Genomic DNA, 26,118 nt, shown 5'->3' on the forward strand with positions numbered 1-26,118 from the left:
CCCTCCCTGTTATGGGAAACCAGGGGCTGCATCAAGGACTCTGAGGAGAATAAAAATAAAACGTCAAGCTGATGTGACCCAGAGGCAGTCATCCACAAGCCGTGAAAAGCTTTTGAAAAGCTTATTTGGCTCAGAGAGCCGCTGGGCCAGGAAAGCCTGGGTTAAGTTCCAGGAGCTGAAACACAGGTGCTGGAGGAGCTGAGGTGAGCAGCGGGGGCGGGGGACAGGGGACGCCACCCTCAGACCTGCCTCCCACCCCAGCCGGCCTTCTTACCTGTACTGCTTCGACCCAGCGATGAAAATGCGTTCTGAAAAGGTAGGGCTGAACTCCTGGCTATTCTCGCCTTTTAAATAAAGGAAGAGGACTTGGATTAGCAGAAAGAAGAGAAGGAACAGGAATTCAAAACTCAGGAGAGACACACTTTCCAGAAATTCCCTCTTAGGCTCTCCCTCCCAGACCAGCCTTGCCTGGCAGCTCACTCCCCAACCAACACCCCTTCCTCGCAGGCCTGTCTCTCCCCTCCTTCCCAGCATGACCGCTAAGAGCAGACCACGGCCAAAGCCACCCTCCCGTGACTACAATATGGGCTCGCAGGGTGCCCACCGCACCTCACTTACTGTGACGCTGAGGCGAGATAATCTACGTAAAACACTCAGCACAGTGCCTGGCACAGACAGAGTAACGCTCAATAAATAGAAGCTGTTATGTACATATAAGTGCATATATTGTGTGTGTATGTGTGTGTGTGTATATAAAACCATTATTGTGTTACTCACTCCATTTTAATTTTTATTCTCTCATCTCTCCTCAAAAACCAACCAGAAGGAAGTAGGAGGAGGGGAAGGAGGTGTATGTGTGGAGAAATGCCATTGCAAGCTGTCAGGCTCTCCAGGTGCCACCTTGAGAAATCTCCAGGGTTGGCACATAGGTGCTGGGGAGAGGACTCCTGGCTCTACCCAGCCCTCCCGGGAGTTTCTGTCTCCGGGGGCGCTGCCATTACTAGTCATCTTGAGGTATTGTGGTCAGAAGCAGAAAGGATTGGACCAGGCCTCACCCTGCTGTCCCTAGACAGGCCCAGCAGGCCTAAGAGCAGGGTGTTCATTCTTTGGGTGGGGCCACTTCTAGGTGGAAGGTGGTGAAGGGCCTGCAGGCCTCGGCGGGGCTTTCCGGGAGACCTGGCCTTCCCTGCCTGGGCCTCTCCAGATGCTGGGCTGCTCAAGGTCACAGCAGAAGGTTGCTGGCCGGCTTGACGGTCCTGCAAAGAGCCCCGAGCATTCTGGCCTCTCACCCCTGTCCCCACACTCTGGTCACGATGGGTACAGCCTCCCCTCGCCAAGTCTCCCATCTGTGTCCCATCCCAGCACTTTACAGCTCCCACTTCATGCTGATTCTTCGCTTACACTCGCAGTTGTGTCTCGTGAATATCTTATCTAGTGGTCACCCTGACCTCTCTCCTCCACAGGGGATCCCTATGCCCAGCCACCCACCTGCAGGCCCACCCATCTGTCCCTGTGCCCGCGGCAACCCTGGCCCTTACACTCGGCCTGGGCGATGATGGAGATGGCGGCTGGTCCTCCCTCGGAGCCTTCCTTGGCTGTGCCCTTGGTGATCACGTCGTTCAGGATTTCCCACTTTCCGCAGAACACGGGGCTCTTCTCCACAGCCTCGCGCTTGTAGACGGAGCTCTGCTTCTTGCCCATCGGCTGTGTCTTCTCCTTGGCTTTGGTGAGCTCCTTCTGCTGCCCGACTGCCGAGCCCGGGGCGCCTGGGCAGGCCATTTCCATCACTGCCATCTCCCAGGCTCACGCTTACCCTAAGAGAGACCAACAGGGAGCAGGTCACTGATGATCCCAGAGCCCAGGGGGCACAAGCCAGGCTGGGGTAGGAGGAGAAAGGCAGGGGCAAAGGGCCTCTGCCTCTTTATGCCACACGTGTTTATCCTCCAAACATCCCCAATGGGAACAGAGTCAAGCTCTCAACATCTGCACATGTTCCAAGTGGCATAGGCCCCCGACCCCACCAGCACCCCAACGTAAAAACTCCTCCACTGTGCCCAACGAGGAGGATACCAGCCCAGTCCCCTAAGACAGCGGTGGCACAAATATTTGGGTTGGTTCTTTCTTGTCTTTATAATGGCTGAATCTTTTTCTGTTGTTTGTTTTATGGCAAACTGCTTCCCTAGGACAGGGGGGTGCATTGCATCCTCCAAAACTACCACCTCACTGGCCCCACATATGCTTTGCCTAATTTTAGAGGACACGTCTACCTAAGCTGTCCACAGTGGCTTGTCTCTAAGTGGAAAGAATTAAGGTTTTGTTCTGTTTCCTAGCAAGATGCAAGTGCGTGTGCGCGCGCGTCTATCTTACAAAGTCTAAAACTCAGCATGCAAATGGTGCTCAGCACTTGGCTCCTCTCCCAAAATGCATCTGTGTGTGGCTCTCCAGAAGGAACTGACATGATTCCTCCTCTAATGTCCAAACTCATTGGCTGGAAACTTCTAGGTGTCATTTTTCTTTCAGGCAACATGAGTAATGGAATTGACATTGAGGGCCCTAACACCAACCTATACCTCTAGAAATACAAGGACAAAGCACAAGACTTCACCTCTCTCTGGGTCCTGTCCTGCCCAGCCCTGCATGTTACCAAGGAAGCTGCAAGGGCGAGCAGCCCAGAGCTGCCGACAATCTGTACAAACAGCCTGCAGATTAGAATTGTTGTAAAAGAGAACAGCTCCAACTTGAGATTGTTACCATTTGGAAACCTTTTTAAAGACAGGGACTTTTTAAAGGGCACAGCCCCTCTAGGGTGTGACTTGCTTTAGATAAAGCCTGAGGAGGTACCAAAGGCACTACAGGTTTTTGAATAATCACTCCCTGGTGGTAGGTTGGTCTTGAAGCTGTTACTAACAGAGGTTGTTTTCCCTGCTGTGACTCCATGAAACCTGGCTCACTCCTCCTTTTGCTCCTGGGGCAGAAGGGCAGATCACATGAAGCCAAACCTCTAATGCCTCTGGCCTTTTGCTCCATCAGGCCTGAAGATTAAATGAGATAGTGGGAAGAGGAGAAATACCAGGTCAAAGCCTTCTTCCTACTGAATGTGCCTCACTCATCTTTTTCCACCAAGATGGCTATGAAGGGCTGAGTCGGCTTGATTGGGGTGGGGGGTTGCTGCTCGCATCTCTGTCTTCAGGGGCTTCCTGGCTTTGAACTCAGAGCAGCTCCAGCTTCCTGCATGGAGGCCTGGATTTGGTTTTGAAGGCCAGATGCTGAGGAGGCTGAACGGGCAATCTCACTGCTACCTGACGGTCTGAAGAAGTCTAAGGGTTTTTCTGATGTCTCCTTAGGCAAACGGCCTCCAAGGCAGGCTATTTTTCTTACAAAAAATTGACTTTGATCCCACCATATACCTCCCCAACCCATGCCATTCCAAATAAAGAACTGATCTAAGGCCTCGAGTCAATCCTACCTTTCTCACCCTCTTTATCAGGGTTAAGGAGATCTTAAGAAACCAAAAAAGCCTCCTAAACTAACAGCAGCAGAGCTGTGTTTGCAGGTGACTTGACCAGGCTTTAACCCCCTCATTTTTATTTAAAGAACCTGAGGCCCAATTAAGTGGCGACTTGCCCCAAATCACCAGGCCCTGTGTGGCACAGCAGACCCAGAGCCCAGACCCCAGGCTCTCTGGGCTGCTCCTGGGGCACGGGCCAACGCAGGAGGCAGCACTCATGGTCCTCCCCAGTCAGAGGCTCCTGAGGGCCCAGGTGGCCTTGCATGTGGTGCCTCCTCCTGCATATAGCATGATGGGGCACAGATGAGACAACTGATGAGGCTGAAATGAGGGACTCGAAGGACAAACAGTGCTTTTCCATGACCTCTACAGACAGGATGATCCTGAGCACCGAGGATGAAGAGAGTTCCACCTGGTGAGTGAGAACAATGAGGCCGAGTAGAGTGGTGGCTGCTTCCAGGGCACCCCGCTGCTCAGAGACCGAGGTGTGCACGAGCCCAGACAGCTTGCGTCTGTCTGGCATAGCCCAACTGAGTGTTCTGGATAGCTCATCCTGAGCTAGAGCTCCTCCAGAGAGGCGTGGGGCACCCCTCAGCCCCGGGAGCCATCCTTTCCTCTTGGTGGTCAGCTGGCCAGGGCCCTGACCCTCCCTCCACGAGTGCGCCAGACTCCCTCTCCCCAGAGGAGAAGTTGGGGCTCAGGCTGAGGCAGCCACGCTCATAGTCTCCTTTGCAGTCCCCTGGTGACTCATTCCACAGCCTGGCAGGCAGACAGTAACAAGGAGGCTGTTGAGAAGCTGACCAAGCAGATGGCAGCTGAACTTGTGAAGGGCAAGGGGAAAACAGGCTGATCCTCACCTCCCAGGGGCACAAATCATGGCCTGGGAGCTGTAAAGCTTCTCCCATGGCTGGCTTCCCTGTGCCACATGACCATGACTCAGACCTTCACGGACAGCCTCCAAGTTTAAGAGGCTATTCTTGGGACACTTTGGCCCAACAGCAGCTCCCTACACATACACGCACGCTCGCCCCTCCCTGCCTCCCTGCTTCCACCTGGCTTCTGTATTTCTGTACAGAAATCAGGGTTCTGTATTCAGCCTGGGACTGCTGGCGGGTGGCCTTCCCAGCCCTGGGCTTTGGCCTCTGGCTTGTCACCCCAGCTCATAGCTCTGCAGCGTCACCCCTTCTCTCTCCTGCAGCAACTGGGGAATGAGGACTAAACGCCTGTCTTTGAAGGCAAGTCAAAATCCTGATCCATTCCTCAGCCTGGACACTCTCCCCAGCTCCATTCGGGCCCCAAAAGCACTCAGTCCTCTGCTCTCTGTAGCAGCTGAGGACGTGAGCAGTGGCAACAGCCAAACCACTCGGCTCGCCCACAAACCCAAGCAAACAAAAGAGGAAAGGAAAGGAGTAGAATTCACTCAGTATTCTTCTAGACCTGATGTATACACACTGCCTGTTCTCCCTTCTGTGATGTGTCCATGGCCCCTGGAAAAGTCTGGGGGTAGGAATGACCTAGATGGTACCAGATCGACCTGTGGGCATATCTGTATGAGGAGTTCCTAATCTGGGGTCAAGGATGGCTTCAGGGAAGTCTGTGAGTCCCAGAAACTATACGCAATTTGCATTTTTCCAGGGAAGACTTGGTCTATAGCTTCCCCCACATGCTCTAGGGGTCTTCCATTTCCTAGAAGGGTGCTCTAGTCTCCTTAGAAGATCAGACTGGGGCTAAAAGTCTGATTCTGGCTCTACTCTTTCACTCCAAGGGGAGCTCTCTAATGTAGTGGTTTCCAAACTGACTGCAAGTTAGAATAACCAGATGAGTTCTTAAAACACACTCCTCCTAGACCCACTGAATCAGAGTCGCTGGGCACGAGGCCCAGAAACTGTTCGTCATACAAGTTCTCTGGATGATTCTGATGCCAAGGGGCCAGGATGTCACTTGACCCCTGCTCTTTACTCTAAGGCTATACTGTTCAAAATGGTAACCACTAGCAACATGTGGCTACTTATATTTAATGAAAATGAAATAAAATTTAAAAATCACTTCCTCTGTTACACTAGCTACCATATTGGACAATACAGATAAAGAACATTTCCATCATTGCAGAAAGTTCTATTGGAAAGTGCTGCTCTGAGGCTATGACAACAATGTTTTCTCTGACAGAAAAACTTCTGTTCCTAGGATTTGGGGACAGGAATGGGGCTTAGGCTAAATGAATTTTTGATTCATTGGAAGGTGCAAAAGTAACGTTTTAAATGTTGATCTTTAAGATGATAACCTTTCTAAAATGTATCATATTTCAGTTCCCTGTTTTGGTAAGCCTAGCACAGTAAAAATGTCAGATTAGGAACCAGAAGTTATGGGTTCTAGCCTTGGCAAGTTTTTTTTTTTTTTTTTTTTAAAGCAGGGGGTGAGACTCTGTCTCAAAAAAAAAAAAAAAAGCAGGGGTACCATTTTTGTCAAATGAAATCATACTTCGATTTCCAACGTCTTAAAGAGCTAGAAGCATGCAACTGGCATGTAAGTCACATCAGAACAGCTGCTCTGGCTAAAGGAGGTGGGCAAGAGCGCCACACGCTCAGCTTCCCTTCATCCACCGAGGACATCTGCGGAATCCTAGGTCTCCACGAAAAGAGTGTGGAAATCAGTGGCCTAGGAAATCTTTTGAGGTTTCTTCTAGTTCTGAGAACTTAGCCCATTTGTCAGGATTATTTGGGGGCTGGATGACTCCAATTCAGAACAGTCATTGTCAATATTTACTGAGCATCTACCATTTTTAATCTCACTTTCAGATGTGAAGAAATGGCTTCAGTGGCATGCCTAAAAAGTTACGTGGTTACAGGTTGCAAAGATGGGGTTGAGGCCGGGCCAGTGGCTCACACCTGTAATCCTAGCACTCTGGGAGGCCGAGGCGGGTGGATCGCTCAAGGTCAGGAGTTTGAGACCAGCCTGAACAAGAGCAAGACCCCGTCTCTACTAAAAAATAGAAAGAAATGATCTGGACAACTAAAAATATATATATATAGAAAAAATTAGCCGGGCATGGTGGCGCATGCCTGTAGTCCCAGCTACTTGGGAGGCTAAGGCAGTAGCTTGAGCCCAGGAGTTTGAGGTTGCTGTGAGCTAGGCTGACGCCACGGCACTCACTCTAGCCCGGGCAACAGAGTGAGACTGTCTCAAAAAAACAAAACAAAAAAAAAGATGGGGTTGAACCCAGGCTTCTGCCTCCTGAGCCTGAGTCTAAACCTTTAGCAGGCCACTTCGCTTCTCTGAGATTCTTCTCTTAGCTTCTTCAGGTTGTTTCAAGACTGAATGAGGAAGAGTACGGGAAATGCCAGTCAGCGTGCCTGGCCAATAGAAAATGCTAACTGAATGTTCACTCCCTTGCCTGTCACCAAGCTACTAAAAGCCATCACGGAGATGATGGGACTTCTCTGTTTCAGCGCCATATAGTCACGGTGTTTGGTGCCTTACGTAAGTCATTCAACACTTGGAGGCTTGGTTCTCTGTGTATGAAAGGGAAATAAAAATCTGTCTTACAGGGCCGTCTTGAAAATGTCCACTGAGCAGCCAGGGCAAATCTCTCTCATGACTATTTCATCTGGAAGTAAAAACTCGTCCTCCTCTGAATGCCCAGAGGGGATAAATAGCAGAAGTAGAATGACTCAACTTCCTTAATAAGATATTGGTTACAAACCAATCTTCTCCTGACTTCCTCTTTTAAGCCTTCAGCTTGCCTGGCCATCAGGCCACAATGGGCAAGCCTCTGCCTATCAAAAATGCGGAGCTGTGCAGAAGGGAACCAACAGCAAGTGCCAGGCAGAGAGAGCTGGCCTGGGAAAACAGCCATCTGGCTAGGCAGCCCCAGAGGTCCCCATACACGCTCAGCCGTGGCTCCCCTTTCTGCCCTGCCTGCCCTCCCCAAGCCCCCGCTCCCAGCCTCTGTGCCAGACTGATCCCTTCACTTGCCTGAGCCGGGCAGCAGTGAGCGACCTCTGATCCTCTTCCTCTGCTCACCCTGTTCCTCCCACAGGGAATGTCTTCTTGCCTTCCTCCTTTATAATGTCTATCCAGATCTCAACTATCCTTTACGACCTATCTCCCCAGGGAAGCCTTTTACAGTAGCCTTCTGCAGGCACTCAACAAGTGTTCAATGAGTGTCTCCTAAGTGCCATGGAATGTGATAACCACTGCCATTCATAAGTTTCTTCTGTGTGCTGGGCACTGTGCTAGGAGCTTTCTCTGCAACCCTGCAAGTTTGGTAATATTATCTCCATTTCACAGATGAAAAAACTAAGGCTCAGAGAGGTACATTACTTGAAGGAACAAATGAGGCTCAATTTATACACTAGAGCATCTAACATGGGGTTAGGACTCAAGCCAGGACACTGATGGCCTACTCCCCTGGGACCCAAGGACCACCAGTTCCTTTCCAGAATAAAAGCTTATTGGCAGAGGTAACTGGAACATCCAGGAACTGAGTAATATTACTACCCACATGGATATTACCACCCCTATTTTACTTTAGGATCTGCCTATCTACTGTTGGTAATAATTTCTTAGCTGTGTAGGCAGGGAAGCACAAGAACTGAAAATGAGGGTTCTCATCATTAAGGGTTGAATCATCAATAAATTTGTCAGACTTCTAGTTGAGTTACACCAGTACATGCTTCTGGGTGTTATGATTTTCAACTTGATTAGTTAACAGGTCATTTCATTTTCTTAAAGCAATCAAACAAATCCACACACAAAACACACAAATACGAACAAGAGTTCTAGGGAGGACGGTGCTACCTTCATTGAAAGAACCACTGAAGGATGTGCTTTGGAAAGAAGAAAAGTAAACCACAGAGAAGAAGTGAGATGCAAGTTGGTAGGCACAGATATGATGCATTAGTCAATTTAATTAACAATTGAACATAAACATTAATTTAAAGTATTTTAAAACATTAAAACCTAGACAACAATAATAAGGATGAAGAATAGAGTGTGTTGTTCAATGGGTAAAGAGTAATAAAATCCTTGCCTTTTGGTGGAATTTACATTTGAAAATGTTTAAATTTTATTAGAAAAAAATTACAGTTAAGAATGTATATTAAAATTTAGGAGTAATTACTGTAAGAATAGAAATACAATTCAGAGCTTTCCAAACCAGAAGGGTAAAGAAGAAAAAACAGAAAACTTTGTCATTGTGACAGAAAGCAAGGAAAGGGGTGGGGGAGGGAAGAAGCAAAAAGGACAATAAATATAAAATGAAAACACAAGTTAAGGTGGCAGCAATAAGTCAAAATATTAATATATCATTAAGCACAATACACACAAATAGGTTAAAAAACAGACAGTCAGATAGGATTTAAAAAGATCCAGCTAGACAGATCTTTTTAAAAGAAACAAGACAAAATTATACAGGGAAGTTGGAAATAAAGGGATAGAAAGATATGCCAGGTTAACACTAAACAAAAACAGGTAATATTCGTATCTGACAAAATACTTAAGACAAAAAGATAAAACCACTTATAGGCACCCAATAAAGAGCCTCAGATCCAATGACTGGAGGCAGCTTGAGGCTTTATGTTGAGTAAGGTCCTGGATTCAGAGTGTCCCATGCAATTGCAGAGCACTGCAGGGGCTTACGTGCAGCAGTCCTTGGGCATGTGCTGGGTGCTGTGCTGCGTGCTCGGAGTACACCGAGGAAGACTCTGCAGTCCCTGAGGAGCTTACAGTCTACTGGGGGAAAGAGATAAGTAGTTAGAAAAGCCCAAGGACAGAGAGATACACAGCAGATGCAATGGGAACACAGAGAGGGACAGAGGGACAGAGAGGGACACATGGCCTGGGAGGTGTCAGGAAACGCTTCCTAAAGGAGGCCGAGTTTCAAGGGGTGAGCAAGAATTGCCCAAGAAAAACGAGAGGGTATTCCAAGCAGAGGGGATGGCACGGGGCAAGGCACAGAGGTGAGTCTATGTAGGAGTCACAAATAGTTCGAAGTTGCTGGGGGGAAAGCTGAAGTCGGGCAGCCGCAGATGAGGCTGGAGATGGAGTTCAGCTCATGGAAACACACTTGGTCCTCACATCCGTCCCAGAATTTAAATTCTCAGAATAGCGACAGGGGTATAATTCTGCATTCTTCCCAGACTCGGGGGCAGAGCTCCAGATGCAGGAACCTGCAGGGTAGGGGTAGAAGGTGGCTGCTGGGCCTTAAATGAAAACCCCGCCATTGGTACAGAACCCCTATACTGGCCTGGGCCACAGACAATATCACAAGTTACAGGCCTCTGGAAGGCTTGCTTAACTCTTTCCTTTGGGCAGAGAGACACAGTGGGCACATGTTCATTGCGACCTAGGAACAGATGTTGAGGAAGGGGCATTACTGGGGCCTGCACGCGGGCGCTGGGAGTGACACTCAGCTGGAGGAATCCCAAAACCTGCCTCACCGGCCAGCATGAAGCCTGCTTCCCAGGAGAGCAATTTCTGCGTAAACATCTCCCATTAAGGAGGATATGAAACGTGAAGGTACATTAATCATTAAAATCTTACAGATCAATTATAAAAAAGAAACCTGACATGCCCACAAAAACTCAGTCTTGCCGCCAATTCCACAGTTCAACTTGCAGGGTAAATAAAATTTATGGGATAAAATTTATGACTGTCCTCCAATTCCCACCACATGCCTGACAATGCTGGCTACCCCAGGCCTGCAGAAACACAAGGCCCCTTCAGGTGTTTAAGGCAATGACCTCACATCTAGTCTATTAGCATAGGTACCCACTTCCGGCTTCTCCCAGTCCTCTGCCCACCCCACACTGGTGCCAAGCTAATTCTGAAACATTATGTCCTTAAGACAACCTCAAGCTCAAAGATATCTGTTGGCTCTGCACTGCTTATGGGCCGAGTCCCAACTCTGTGGTCCATAATCTATCTGACCACTGTTTCCCCGAACACAGGGTTTGGCTCTGGCCAGTCTGATCTCTCCACTACCCCCTCACTACTCTGCTCTACAGGTCTCCACGTGTGCCACGTTGCTGTGTGGGCACCCTGCACATTCCGCTTGTCCTTCAGAGTGAGGCTTAGGCCCCACCTTCAGAAAGCCCCTCCCAGCAGCTCCACTGCACTGACGATGGCCTCCTTTTCTGACAATCACAGCACCTGATCTCTTTCCTCATCCTCACCCTGGCCCTTAATCACACCCTCACTCCCCTTTACTCATCCAGTGAAATAATGTAGGGAACTCTGGAGATGATAAAGCATCAAACTGAGAGAAGATAGGAAGACAGCCCCTTTTTTTTTTTTTTTTTTTTTGAGACAGAGTCTAACTCTTTTGCCCGGGCTAGAGTGAGTGCCGTGGTGTCAGCCTAGCTCACAGCAACCTCACACTCCTGGGCTCAAGCGATCCTTCTGCCTCAGCCTCCTGAGTAGCTGGGACTACAGGCATGCGCCACCATGCCCGGCTAATTTTTCTATATATTTTTAGTTGTCCGGTTAATTTCTTTCTATTTTTAGTAGAGACGGGGTCTCGCTCTTGCTCAGGCTGGTCTCGAACTCCTGAGCTCAAACAATCCGCCCGCCTCGGCCTCCCAGAGTGCTAGGATTACAGGCGTGAGCCACCGCGCCCGGCCAACAGCCACTTTTTGTAAGTACAACTCACACAACTGCAATCTATGTATGGAGCAAATAGATGCATAATCAAAGATGTTCAGAGTATTATTATTATTATTATTATTTTTTCGGGACAGGGTATTGCTCTGTCACTCAGGCTAGAGTGCAGTGGCGTGATCATAACTTGCTGTAACCTTGAACTCCTGAGCTCCAGCGATCCTCCTGCCTCAGCCTCCTGAGTAGCTGGGACTATAGGCGCGTACCACCACACCTGGCTAATTTTTTCTATTTTTAGTAGAAATGGGGTCTTGCTCTTGCTCAGGCTGGTCTTGAAGTCCTGAGCTCAAGCCATCCTCCCTCCTCAGCCTCCCAGAGTGCTAGGATTACAGGCGTGAGCCACCGAGCCTGACCCGGATACAATGTTAATAGAGAAAGGACACGATTATATCTAAAGTATGATCCCATATACATGTATCTGTCAACAATTATAAAAACGCAGACATCAAGCATAGACATGTATCAATGGTTCTTTCTTGGTGGTGGACTTGTGAATGTGGGCTTGTTAATATTTTTATAACTTTCTAATTTTTTCCACATTTTTTCAGTGAGTATGCATTTCCTTAGTTTTCATTGCTTAATGTTTCTAGGTGGTTAAAAAACTACAGAAAGAATATACAATGAAAAGCGTAAATCCCACGCACCCCTCCTCCACTTCTCTGAGGGGATGCCTGCTGGCAGTTTCTTGTATATCCCTCCACAGATGTTCTCTATGGAGTATTACTTTTTTTTTTGAGACAGAGTTTCACTTTGTTGCCCTGGGTAGAGTGCAGTGGCATCACTGCAGCTCACTGCAACCCTCAACTCCTGGGCTCAAGTGATCCTCCTGCCTCAGCCTCCTGAGTAGCTGGGACTACAGGCACATGCCACAATGCCCGGCTAATTTTTCTATTTTTAGTAGAGACGGGGTCTCACTCTTGCTCAGGCTGGTCTCGAACTCCTGAGCTCAAGCGATCCTCCCACCTCGGCCTCACAGAGTGCTAGGATTACAGTGTGAGCCACTGTGCCCGGCCTCTGTGCAGTATTACTTTTATAATAAAAATAGGCTATAACTAAAAAAGGATCTCTTGGTATGGGATGAGAATTTAGGAGGCATTAGGTCCACATTTGAGAATGGGGCTTAATAAATACATGATGAACTGCTTCCCCCACCCTGGAAATCTTGCCAGAACCTCTGCAGCTGAGTTCTGGCAGCTGGGCCACTAAAACATAAGGCTGGAGATGGGCGAGCTCGCCCCTCCTGGTTTTGGTTTCCATTTTACTCCCTTTCTTGTTCTCCCCTGGGGACTGTGACTTTTATCAGTTGTGACTCAAGGGAGAAGGAAGGTGCCCAGAGATGGCTCGATGAGCCGTCCTCAACTCTGATGGCTATGGCTTCCTGCTTTTAGTTATAATCAACCAATGACAAATGCATGCGGTGGTTGTGCTGGAGGTAAGGGACACTTGTGGGCATGAGTGGCCCCATGAAGAGTGAAAAACAGCAGAACTGGCCCAGAGAGAAAGGCACCAGCCCCTTCTCCACTGCTTTCATGAGGGGGTGGCATTGGAGGGCTGGCCCCAGTCTGGGAAACCCAAGGGAGGCAAGTTTTCCTGGTTAACCTTTCCTACCTCCCTTATATATAATCTCTGACCCTGCTTTTAAAATTTTTTTTTGAAGTACAAAAGTAATATCTATTCATTGTTAAAATGTAAACAATTCAAAAGTGTAGAGAGGAAAAAAACCAAAACAAAACCAAAAAAACAAACCCACAACAACAATCTCTGCACCATCCCCTCTTCCCTTGAATGTAAGAAACACTTAAGTTTCATGTAAATTCTTCTAGCTCCATTACTATACACATAGAAATATATAGTTTGGGACTATTTTTAAAATAAACATGGGATTATGCATACACAATATTATACAAGTTGCATCTTTCACTTAACGACATATTATGGATACTGTTCCATTTCAGCGTATGTAGATCTATGTCATTCGTTTTAATGGTTTCGTAAGATCATGGTGCAGATGTACCATCATTGCTCCACCTATTCTTCCATGGATCGACTTTGTTTCTAATTTTCCCCTTCTAAGTAATACTATAAAAAACCTCACCCTTATTCATATCTTTGTACACCTGTACAAGTAATTCCAGGTGGTAAATTCCTGGGATTGGAATTTCTGGGTGACCCTTTTGTTAGTGGGCCATCTTTTTTGTCCTGTTTCTATGTGTCAGGGAAGTAGGCAGCATCAGACAGTGGTTCCCAAACATTATATTAGTTATTTGCTGGATAGATACTATCCTTACCTGCAAGGTGCTTACAATCTAGTTGAGAAGAAAATGGATGGATGGCTAAAATAAATGATAAAGGAATCACAAAATCAGCAGGGCCCTTGAAAGTAATATTTTCCAATGTACCCCTTACTAATCATGAGGGATGGCTATCTAGCTACATAACGGATGGCCATGGAGTCAAAAGATCTGAGTTTGAATGTTAGTCTGTCAACATTCTGGTGTATGACAATGGGCGGGTCACTTAATCTGAGACTTAGAAGTCTCATCTGTAAAATAGGGATCCTCAAACCTATGCAACAGGATTTTACAGGACCGTTAAATGCAAGAAACAATGTTTAAATTATACAATACAGTGCCTGCCATGCCGTGGGCACTCTGTAAACACGAGTGGAACCTCCAGTGAGATGGAAGCTGTTGTGAGTGGTCTTTGCCGTGACTGGAAGTGTGGGTCGTTTGAAAGTCCTTGCCTATGCAGAGCTGAAACCTACTCACCACAGCTACTAGTATCAGACGGAAAGTCTGGAATAGACACTGTCAAAGGCAGAGGAAGAGAATCTTGAGAACCGAGGGGCAGAGTGGTCAGCAAGAAAAGGGCCACCCCGAGGATGATCTTGAAAGAGCATTCTACACATTCCACCAGGCTCTATCTCCACCGGCAGTGCCATAGCTCTGAATGGACTTGAGAAATGACCCACTAGTGCACGATGGACCAGGACCTACAATTCCTTGGCAGCTAGAACCGAAATTAGTCGTCCTGTGGTCATCTTTGGGTGTTTTCAACAATCCACTGCTATTTATACAAGGGCTGTCTGGAAAGTATCCAGCCATGTAACCATTCTTGTTATATTAACAGTGGCTGGATACTTTCTGGACAGAGTTTGTATATACACAATTACATACCAGCTGTCAATAATAATACAAATTAATAATAATGGCTGCTATTATTGCCTGCTACGTATGTATTAGGTAACGCATGCATTAATTTTTGAATCCTTGCAACTCTGTGAGCAAGCCACCAACATCATTCCTTCATAGGGAGCGGGGGAGCGGGAGCGGAGGCTCAGCAGGCCAAGTAATTTGCCCAAGGCCACACTGCAGGGAAGCGGCAGCAGCAGGATTTGCACGTGGGACTTTTATGGCAAAGCCCATAGTCTTAACCATGACACTGTATCCCTTCCAAATGATTTAAGCTTTAAAAATTGGGACCCAAATGTAGAAGCTGTCACAAGCCAAAGGTTTGTTAGTAAGAAGCCCAGGGACTGACCTAGGAGGAAGCGCCTTAATTAGGAAGCACGTACACAGCCAGCCTACGTTCTGGAAAAAGCAACTTCAAAATGACAATGAGGGGCAAAGACTCTAAGCTGGACTGGTGGCAGGCCTGTGTTCCTTAGCCCACCCAGGCCCAGCATAGCTGGGGCCATACCAAGGACCAATTCTATGATAAAGCTCAAATTTGCCATTCATGTTACTAACATAAAGTCTGGCTCCAGGCTTCTTGAGCCTATTCACTGTTCTTTTATAACAGCTTTTTCTTCTTCTTTGTTGCCTGTGGTAGAGTGCAATGATGAGACCATAGCTCGCTACAGCCTCCAACTCCTGGGCTCAAGTGATCCTCCTGCCTCAGCCTCCCAAGTAGCTGGGACCACAGGCACACGGCACCATGCCCGGCTAATTTTTCTATTTTTTGTAGAGACAGGGCCTCGCTATTGCCCAGGCTAAGCATTAACTTCTAGCTTCATAAATTTGATCAGTACTGTGTTGCCAGGTCCCCTGATATTGGGCATTTTATAGGCTTTAAAAGAAAAATGTTACAATGGCATTTTCAAATTAACTTTCAAATCCTTTGCACGAGGAGACCAACAGCAAATAGAAAAGATGCCACAGGAGGCATCCTTGATCCAGAGAGACCAATATGTGATTGGAATGCAAGAGAACATGAGGGGAAAAGTAGTATCAAGAAAAAAACCCAGCCACATGTGCACTTCATTTATACGATAAGCAGTGAGAAATTTTTTTATGTATGTCACACACACAAAATTTCAAATGTTATTGAATCTGTAAGTTAGGGTATTTTGTGTAGGTGGATATTCTGATTAAGTGGGGCTTGCAGTGTGTACCACTCAACAATGACCACTTTCCAAAGACTACAATGCCATAAACTGCCCTCGACACTAAAATCATGCCAAACACAACCAGTTTCTTTGATGAGTCAAAATGTACTTTGTGATTTTGCCAAGCCTTGAGGTCATCTGTACAGGCAACGTGCTGGTTGTGAAAAACAGCTCTCCTTATTTAACCTTTTGGACTGGATTCGGAGCGAGGAGCAGTTCCTTAGGCTACGGTCAATCCTGCTCAAATACCAACTACCTGCCTCGTTCTGGGTTTGGAAATCTGGTTTTCACTGGTGGGAGTGGCTTCAAGCAGGGTACACCTGTACCAAGAGAAGATGAAGAAAAATAGGCTAGGGCTCCCTATATGGGAAGAGGCTTCAAGTTCATTGTAGTCACTAGTGACTGGTTCTAAAATTGAGGAACTAGTTTGAGGAAGTTCAGAATAAACAAGAAACCCAAACAAGTCAGCTTTCCACAGAAGACTTCCAACGCATGAGGGGAATGGAGGGAATCACGGGGTCCAGCTCGGCCCTTTGGTGAAGGAACCGTGACCCTGTCCTAGTTTCAGATGCTGCCCTACGCACTCTTTGACAAGCTGGCCTGAGTAACCAGCTTTAGAACATGAGTGGCAAGGGGTCCCTTTATAAGAAGGGATCATATTCTTGCCCTCCCCTGGGAAGGGAGGGAAGGCTCGGGACATGGGGCATGACAGGGTATATTCTCAGAGATCTCAGCCTGATTCCTTGGTAAAGGAGGGTGAATTGTGAAACAGCCTGTGGCTCTCTCATCCTTTCTCGGGCCAGCAGGACCTAGTAGGTTTGGATTTGAGTCTTGCACTTTCATTCAACAACAATGCTTGTCCAGCGGCTACCATGTTCCAGGCACTGTGCCAGCCAGTGGGGAGATGACGGCGACTAAGGCAGACAAGTGCTTTCCCTCTTAAAACCCTGGAAAGGCCTCCTTGGAACACTGAACTTAGTTACAAAGAAGCACTGTCAAGGGTCAGGCCTTGATCCACCTGTCTGTGAGTCTGTCTCGTTGACACCAAGCCCATGGGATTTGCCAGTGTGGTCACTGTCCTCTCTGCTCCAGCCTGGAAGGGTGGGAGAGTTCAGCCACGTCTTTAATAGCTGGCTAGTCACTGTTTGCTTCTGCTCTGAACTACAAGCACATTTCTACAGACCGTGTCTACATTTCTGAAAATGCATCCCTCTCCCCCAGAGTGCTGAAGTTTCCAGATTGCCATCAAGCTCTTACTCCAAGCTGACAATTGGTACAAGGCCCCAGGACAAGAGAAACGCTGAGGGGTTCCTGCCCAGACACCTGCAGAATAGGCTGCTTTCCTGCGAGGTGCCCTGTGCCCAACAGTGTTAGCTCAGGCTGGGGAAGGAAGGCCACTGGGCCGCGGTGGCCTCCTTGCTCCCCGCCAGCTCCCACGGTTGTGCTCATGGCCCAGCACGGGGGTTGACCTGTAATGTGTCGGCTTCATGCCTGCTTTCCCACCACCCCCCGCCATGGTGAGCACCTGGAGGGAAGCGCCTCAGCTGTGATCGGTTTTCTATGTGACATACTTGGCAAGCATCCCTGAGTGAAGGAATGACTGACACACTCCTGAGGAATAAATGAGTGCCACAGGCTCTGAGAGCCTGGCTGGACTGGGATACGAGTGTCCGCACTGTCCAATCACCTGGTAAGCTGGAGGGGATGGAGCCACTTCCTTGCAAAAGGGGTCACAGCATGGTGGCTGTATTTTAACTGTACCCCAGCAAGAAGGTGTCCTGCAAGCTGGCTGCTGAGCCACTCCTGACATCCCCATTCCCAAATGCTGACATAGAGACCCAATTACTTCTAATTGCTTGAGAAAATGACCCTTCTGGACAATATCCATCTGGGCTCAGATTTGCACATACATGCTAGAGGGAGGTTGGTACAGGAACCTCTTATCTTTTACGTTAATCTTTGTAAAGCTGTCCCTGCCTCTCACAGCACAGCACGGGCCAGCTGGGACTGCTGGACACGGGCTCAAGGAGCTGGTTCATCCAATTAACTCCCTGGGCCAAAGGTCTCCATTTGTAATCTTAACTGGCAACCACATCCTCACTTGAGGCTGGCTGAGTCCCTTTCCTCCCAAGCCTCCCAGCTATCCCTAGTATCGACCAGAAGCATCTGCCTTTCAATTCTGGCCCAGTAAAAGGAACCATCAATGTCAGCAGAATGTGGGTGGTGGATCTTGGCTACAATAGTTCTTTGCACTCATGGGGGGCCACCATCCAGATATGACATCATCCTTTGCCTGGAAGGAAGAACCTCTCGCTGAGAGGAGCCATACCGATCCCGCTGGGATGACCCCCAACTGCTCCGGCTCTTCAGGGCACCTGCGTGCCACGGGCAACATGCCCCACCTTCACAAAAGAAAGATGCAGAAGAGCTTCTCTGTGCCCAGTAGGCTGGATCCCGGCGATCAATCACTAATACTTACTCAATGCCCACTTTGGGTGAGACAGTGCTTGGCAAGGTAGGAAAGTGCCCTAAAGGTGCAGGCAACCTTTGAGACTTCCGGGTAACCCTGCCCAGAATTGTATTTTCTTATCAACCTTGACCTCCTTTTGATTATACGAACCTCTTAGTACACAAGAGCGTCAAATAAATAGCTTTCTGTTTACTTTTTCTCAGACCCAGGGCAGCAGCTGCTCTGGCTCCGCCCTCTCCAGGCCTGGCAGAGCTTGCAAAAGGCTGAGAGTGACCGGGTCAGGGTAGGGGAATGAAGGGAGGAGCTAGTTAAAAAAGTAAAATTCCTGCTCCAGGAGTAGTTCCTTTGTTCACTGGCAGCAGAGCACAGTGAAAAGAGCCTGGGTTTTAGTGCAGGCTCTGCCATTAACTAGCCGCGTGGCCTTGGGCAACCCAGTGGGCTTTCCTGGGCCACCATTTTCTCTTTTGCCCTTTCTCATTGCAAAAAATGCTAATGATTACTTCCAGTTTGTAATTCTAATAGCTCTTTCTTGACAGAGAGGTGAAGTCTGAGGTCATTTAGCCATGCCAGCCCCAAGTGACTGCTGGTTAGTCCAGACTGATGGGGTGTGGGGCCAGGGGCCGGGGGCAACCTGGCGGAGACAGGAAATAAGATCACTTGCAAGGGAGTGACAGTTCCTCTGCTGCAGCTTCTATAAAGTCAAGCCCACCTTGCGGGTGATCCTGGACACTGGTTATAGATGTCTCTGACCATCAGCGGTCAAGCTCAACGCCACTGCACTTGTCCAGGACAGAGTCTGAACAAAATTTCTGACTGATGGACTAAACCGGATCATGGCTTTAGTGGGAAGAGGGTCAGCAGAAGCCATAGTGACAAGCAATTGGGAGGAAGGGACAGCTCAGGAGATCCCCCTGCCGCTTCTTTCTGAGTCCAAACACTGGCCCTAGAAGTGTAGATAACTGAGGTGGCTGCAGGCTCGGAATTCCAAAGCTTCCTGAAATCCAGGGTTTAATCTAGTCTTTCCAATCACTGGAGCTCTTCAGAGCCTCCAACTCAGGTGCCTCAAAGGAAGGCAGGTGGAAAAGTGTTCCCCAAAGGTCTTTCACACCAAAATAGGGTTTGTATCTCTCTGCCAAGGGATTTCCCAGCTCCCTGGGGCCAAAGCTCCCCTCCTGCTTCTTTGCTGACTGTCACTGGAAGTGGGCCATTTTCCACCCTCAAGGTAGCTGGACTCAGAAGTCAGTGACACGGCTGACCTGGGCTCTGGGCCCTACCCATGTTCCCCCAGCCAGGGGGTCCATCTGTGGCAGGAGCCTCCTGTTTGCTTCCTGCTTCCATAGCCCTTGGGCTGGGATAAGGGTGATCTTTGGCAGAGGGCTTCTCAACAAGGTCTGCTCAGGACTTCCTCTGCAACTGTGCAGGGGAATAAATCGCCTGTCACCTACACCCCTACATGGGTGACTCACCTTCCAGAGAAAGTGCTCTGTTCACCTAAGCAAAGCTGCTTAGAAAATGACTAAGGCGCCTATCACATGCAGTCTGTGGGGCCAACCAGTTATGGGGCAGGGTCCAGAAACACTCTGCCTCTCACCTCCAGCCTGAAGTCAAGTGCAGAACTGCCGCTCTAGGCCTGCTGGTTTCATTTTCATCTGAACCGAGCTTCACATGAGGCTTGACATCCGGTGATCTATTTTTTCTAAAAACTAGCTTCACTTTAGAAATGACTCTTTGGCCATCAAGACAGCTTCCCCAAGAGAAAACAAAATGTTATTTAAAGGGAACATCAGCCTGGTGGGAGCCTATATTTTTGTTTTGTATTAAGGGGGAAAAAGAATGTAAAATCTAATATGAAACTGTTTTTTTTTCCTGTGAGATTTTTAATTTAAAAAATTTATTTATGTAAATTTTATTTTTTACAAACAATTCTTGCTCCGGATAAATTTATTTATTTATTTTTTTTAAGACAGGTCTTGCTATGTTGCCCAGGCTGAACTCAAACTCCTGGGCTCAAGCAATCCTCCCGCCTCAGCCTCCCAAGTAGCTCGGACTACAGGCACGTGTCACAGTGCCTGGCTTCCCGTGAGACTGAAAGGGAAATCTGCAAGCCCTAACTGCAGATCCAGAGCCCCAGACCTGGTACTGGAGATAAGCTGACAAAGACATATTTATAAGAGAGAAAGGGTGCTGAGCTGGGGGTGCCATGTGGTGGTGGGAGTCTCACCACACAGAACCAAATGTTCTCCCCTAGGCCCCAAACAAAGAAGAGCAAGTCCTTGTGGACTTACATGCTATCCAGCGTTTTCCTTTTTCTCGCCTCCAGAGTTAATGCAGGAACCTACTCTACCATACTTGGGACACAGGGAGTCCCTTGACAGGCCCCTCTCTGCCTCTGGCTCAGAGTCCTGGGAGGCCCTAAGAGTGGCTTTGGCCCTAAGAGTGGCCTTTGCAGGCTCTTCTGGAGTGCGGTGAGGGCAGTATTTAGTGTAAGACAGGGAGAACTTGATTGACAGCTAAAACCTCTAGACTGAAGAAATGTCCCCCCGAAGGTCCTGCTGAGAAAATGACTCTTTGTCCTATCAGGCAGTCTGACCCTTTTGACATCATCTTACAGAAAACAGGTTTAGTCACAATGTAGTTAGTAGTCAGCAGCTACTACTGCTCTTACTACTTCTACTACTAACAACAGCAGCAACAACAACAACCACAACAACACTTATAGCCACTGTGTTCTGTGGCTTATTATGTGCTGGGCACTGAGTTCACAAAGCCTCTCATTTTCTACTCAAAACAGCCTATGAAGTATTTCTGATCCCACTTACAGATGAGACACCCGATGCTTAGAGAAGTGAAGTGATTTGCCTGAGGGCACCCAGGCAGACAGTGGCAGACCTGGACCTGACCCCCACCTGTCTGATCTGACAGCCTAAACCACCGCATGTGACATAGAGACATGGACTTGCTCTATTGCTCTGGAAAAATCACTTGACCTCTCTGCCTTAGTTTCTGCATCTGGAAAATGGGCATAAGCAGATCTGTCCAGACAACAGGCTATTCACCTTAACAATTGATGCCAATGAATAATTAACTGTTATAATAAATAAATAGGTAAACAAATAAAACTGCTACCTTGGTTTAGTTATGTACAAAATCAACATGTTTTTTGGGGAAAAAAAATCCTCATCCTTTCACGAGCAAGTTAGAAAAAGCAGTGAACTAGATGTCAAGAAAAGTGCGTTTAGATTCTGGACATGACACTGATTTCCTGAATAATCTCATCTACCTTATTTCTCCTTACTGGGCTTCATTTTTCTGATCTTTGTCCCTGCCTTTCTTCATATGAGTATTGTGAGAAAATACAAAGGCTGGCTATTAAATTACTCTTGATGCCACAAAATTTCAAGCGATTTATATCAGGGAGCTAAGGAATTAAGGGATGTAAAATAGCAAGAAGGGAAGAGGATCCTTTAAACTAGAAGAGCACATACGCCACCGAAGAAAAATGACTTTTTCTGCATTGTCACTCAGGCAATAATAGGCCCAGCAGTAAGGACCCTATATACCTCAATGTCCTGCTCAGCTCAACTGAAATGTTCTTCTACTCAATTTGCCCTACATCTGGCCTTCCCTTTCTAAGCTACTGCTTTCAACATTTCAGTCAGCATCGCCAAACACATGCAACGCCTGCGCACGTGCATCACTTTAAACATCCACCCTTGAAAGCACTCGATCCCATTCCATTCCCTTACTAGGGATCTTTGTGTATGGAGCCCATAGGGGCTGACATCCTTGGAGCTCCCTAAATCTACTAACATGGAATTGGCCCCTTCCCCGCCAGTTTCACACTGGTGCCATCAAAAGTGCCCATAATGCTCAGATGTTTCCAGTTTAACTGAAATACTAAAATGGGGCAAACAGGAAGCATCAGACACAACTGTGGTAGTGACTTATTAATCACGAAAGCAGAATTTTAGTTGCATTTTAACCTTTTGCCAGGAAAAAAAAAAAACAGCTCTGAGATGATGGAAGCCATCGGCAGAAATATGCTAGTCTGTATGTGTATCAAGCTGACTTAGACTTTTTATTTAGGACTAAATTTGGTTTTAAGATTTCTGAACTTTCCCTCCAGAAAGAACCTCTGTCAAGGCAACCAATATGAATCTGTCAGTGTTTCATCAAGATGGGCAGGCTGTTAGGAAAGCCCACATGTTGTCCATTGAGACAGGAAAAAAAATAGGAAATTAAAAGTGACTTCACAGGCCAAAGGAATACAACACTCTTAAGAGGGTGCCAACAACGAAGAAAACAACTCTGGAGAACGCTTTTACCTTTTTCACATCTCTGCAGATCTCTTACCAGACCCTAGCCAGGGATGAAATGTTATCACTCGCCAAAAAAAAAAAAAAAAAAATCACAACAGTTGCCTAGGGCTGGACAACCAATCAGGGCAAGCCATCTCTTAGCATTAAATGATATATAAACACTCCAAGCAGATCACAAAGGAGTCAGTGTTCAACAGGAGAACCAAAATGAGGAACCAAACCTCCATCTGTTGAGGCAAAACGGCCCAACCAGACATTTTTGTTTAATAGATGAAGGCTCATTTGGCAGGGTCCCTGTGGTGCCTCTCCCACAAATTCTTAACAGACAATACCAGTGCAAAACTCCCTCTTCAGAACTGCTTCTTATAATCAGAAAACAGAAGATGACCTAAAGTTTGGCAGCTTCTTGCTGTCTGGTTTCATAAAAGTGCTGGTACATATACCTGGGTACTTATTTCTAAAATTAAAAGTCACTTTTATTTTGAGATCTTCTAAGAAGTGCACCACACCCTTCAAAATAAATGAGGATGTCCTAAAGGTGTCTGAAAAACTCAGAGGTCTGGCATTGTTCCAAAGGAACTGACTTTGACATCACTTAAAAATCACCAAGAGTAAATCCAAACACATTCTAAGCAAGATAAGCACCTTTTAAGGGTCCTCTCAAACTAAGAGCATAAATACCATACCAAACACTTCTCTCTCGTTTCTGCATCTGAGTTCTATAGTGTGATCCTAATCTAGAAGCCTGGGGAAGACCCACCCTTAGTTCTATGAGGCACCAGGCAAGATATATAACCCCCCACCCCCAACACACATACACGCCTGCCTCGGGTGCCTCACTTATAAAACAGGACAATACAATCTATCTGACCACATAGACATCTGAAGGAAAAAGGAGGTTATAGGTATGAAGACACTAAGTAAAAACACACCACTAATGTTAAGACATTATCTCCTAATCTTTCGGAAAGACCATGGGGTTTTCAACATTTTTCCTGGAATAAACTTCACACTGCTATTTTGTGTCAGAGCCCCACTCTCACCATTTAATTTCACTTGATTTTAAAGTCCTTCATCAAGTCATTGGTGTTCATTGTCTCCAGTTAAGAAAAGTAATTTTGCCATTTACACTACTGATTTCTGTATCTTTTCTCCACTCATCCTCTCCTCCGTATACCCATCCACACCCTAGTTCACCCTTTAGGGCTGACAGCAACTTTTTAACCTCACTAGGATGGAAATAATTTTTCTGAAGTTACTGAGCACCAAGGAGGCTCCTGGGCAGGTGAGAAACTGCACTGTACAAGTGGCCTCCGTCTGTCTGGTGCTCGGTGGCTGCAAGTTGTCAGGGCCACCACGGGCTTCCAAGATGGGACTATTACATCCAAACTTACAGATAAAGTCCCAAGCGCGCAGAATTACAGAGGAGGGTCGAAGTAAGAGGAAGGAGGAAGATGCTGCGGGCGGCGGCACTGGGTACCGGAGGCAGGCTCAGCTCCTGCTCCCTGCCTTGTGGCATGACCCTGAGAACTTCCCAAGGAAGGCCTGAATGGTTTCATCGCCAGGGCAGGAGGGAGATGCATTTCTGGAGGAGACACCTTCCACCCCGCGCCCAGGCAAGCCTCCATCCAGGTGCCACCCAGGCCGTGGAGCAGGGGGCGGGCCTGGCTGTGGCACCGAGTGTCTGAGAAGGGGAAGCAGAGCGTCCTTGCGCGCGCTTGGGGCGAGCGTGTGGCCTTCGAGGGTGCGCGGCCTGGAGGCCCGGGGCGCGCACGGCGTGCGATCGTGGCGCTAGCAGCGCCTGCGAGGGCGCGCCGGCGAACGGCCGCGAGTGGGTTCGACGGGGGACGGCGGGCCGCGCCGCCGATACCCACCGTCCTGGGTCGGCGGGCCAGGCCGCTGCCCAGCCCCGGGTGAGGGGCGACCCACCCCCGCCGTTCCCTCGGCGCCCCGATCCGGACCCCTGGGTCTCGCCCAGTCACCTACCGGCCGAACGCCGATCTCCCCAACCCGACGAGTGTCGCGCTCCGCTGGCCTGCTATCTCCCGCCGCCTGCCACCGACCGCTGCGCTCGCTGCCCACGGTCGACCCGCCCCAACCCAGGCCACGCCCCCTCAAGCCTTCCCGGCCGCCCCCGGGGCCACGCCCCCACCCCCCGCCCGGCGGCAGCAACTTTGCCTCGCTTTGCGCTTCCTCTCTTTGGCCGCACCGCGACCCTTGGCCCCGCCCACCCCTCCAAGCTAGCCAATGAGACTGCCCGTCCTGGCTGGCCGGTCGTTCCGCTCCCTAGCAACGATTGGTTAACGAGGCCTGGTTTCCAGAAATGGGCACGGTTTCCGGACGATGTTTGTAGAGGAGATTGCTGGGCGGCCGGGGTGTTGGTGTAACCACACATGCGCGCTTGGTTTCTGGCAGTCTTTACCGGTTGCGTGCTCCTCGAGGTTACGGGAAGGAAGGGCGAGTGTGCGCATGCGTGGGCATTCCCAGCCTCTGACTTCGGTTACCTTGGAGACGGCGAGGCGCTCGCACTCGTGGGTTGTGTTCCGCTTCCTCTCTGCTGCCTCTCGTGGCGCCTGAGGTGGTGGGGTTAGGAGCGCTTTTGTTGAGCACTTACTGTGTGCCTGGCGCTGTAGAGTCCCTGAGGATGAGTAAAAAGGTTACAGTGCCTGTCCTCGAGAAGCATGGGGCGCGAGGGCCTACGCAGGGCAGACAGACCTGTGTGTTGAAACCCCGGTCGGAAGAAAGCGTGGGGGCGCGTGGTGCGACCCCTCCCACGGCTGAAGGGACGTCGTGGTGTGAGCAGTGCGTGAAGTGGCTCCTGGTTGGGTTTACAGGCTACCGAGCCAGAAAGAAGATGAGAACTTCCAAAAGCAAAAAAAGGATCTGGAGTTTGGAATGTGCACCAAAGGGTCAACATTGCTTCTTTCTGAATGGGGGCGGGAGGTGAGGGAGGGAGTAGGGAAGGTATGGATAATTTTTCTTTTCTGAGTTTTGCTTATCTGTATTTTCTAGTGTTTCCACAGTGAGCTTGTAGTTTATTTGTAATAAGAAAATTCCAAAGTTTAATTTTTTTTAAGTTTGCACAATAAATGAGGTGCTCCTACTCTGGGCACCCCATCTCCATCAGAGGTCCACGGTGGGTGTGGCAAGTGGTTCCAGTGGTGGGGATGGGCAAGCCCCATCCAAGGCTGTCTTGAAAAGTAAGGAGCACCTGATGTCTGGAAATGTTTGAGCCAAGCCCACTGTCTGCTCGGGACTGCTTTGCAGACAGTCTCTGGTAGTTCAAAGCCTCTTTCTGGAGATCTGCACCCAACAGACATCTCTGTTGGGGGATAGGGAAGACCATTCATTTAGGTAGTGGTAGAAAACTCACAACCTGAGGGCCTCACCCACTCACTCAAGCCAGAAATATGCTTGCTTTTCCTGGTGCAGTGTTTTTTAAATTCAAATTTGAATGCCTTAGAGCAGAACCTGCTGTTCCTTACAGCCTCCCCCCCCCTTTGTTTTATATCCAACCATTTAACCTTATGTCATCTGTCAGGCCCCTGAAGCATTTGAGGTTGTGGCTCCCTTAGAGCCTGTGCTTTAGAGCCAAACAGTCTCTGGTGCATACCCTGGCTCTGCCACTGACCTGCTGGGAGATGGTGGGCAAGAAAGAAGCTGGACTGGTGGCCCCAAAAGCTCCTTCCACTGCAAGGGTTTTGCATTTAGTGACTCAAGGATAGGTGGAGCTTGGCCTGAAGTACAGGTGGGTATCAGCAATCTTGGATGCCCTTAT

The 26,118-nt window shown here is 48.4% G+C and overlaps 1 protein-coding gene across 1 annotated transcript in view; it reads right to left on the bottom strand.

Annotated features, from left to right (window-relative positions):
- The window catches only part of MAP3K14 (mitogen-activated protein kinase kinase kinase 14), a 41,656-nt gene extending 17,135 nt beyond the window's left edge, over positions 1-24,521 (bottom strand). Inside the window, exons 1-3 of the mRNA XM_012661518.1 lie at positions 24,327-24,521; positions 1,539-1,814; positions 275-344 (exon numbers count right to left, since the gene is read on the bottom strand). Coding sequence (XP_012516972.1) covers positions 275-344; positions 1,539-1,794 — 326 coding nt within the window. The 5' untranslated portion in view covers positions 1,795-1,814; positions 24,327-24,521. The remainder of the gene's footprint in view (positions 1-274; positions 345-1,538; positions 1,815-24,326) is intronic.
- Between the last annotated feature and the right edge of the window lie 1,597 nt (positions 24,522-26,118).

Source organism: Propithecus coquereli, unplaced genomic scaffold (genome assembly GCF_000956105.1).
Source record: "Propithecus coquereli isolate 6110/MARCELLA unplaced genomic scaffold, Pcoq_1.0 Scaffold714, whole genome shotgun sequence".
NCBI lineage: Eukaryota > Metazoa > Chordata > Mammalia > Primates > Indriidae > Propithecus > Propithecus coquereli.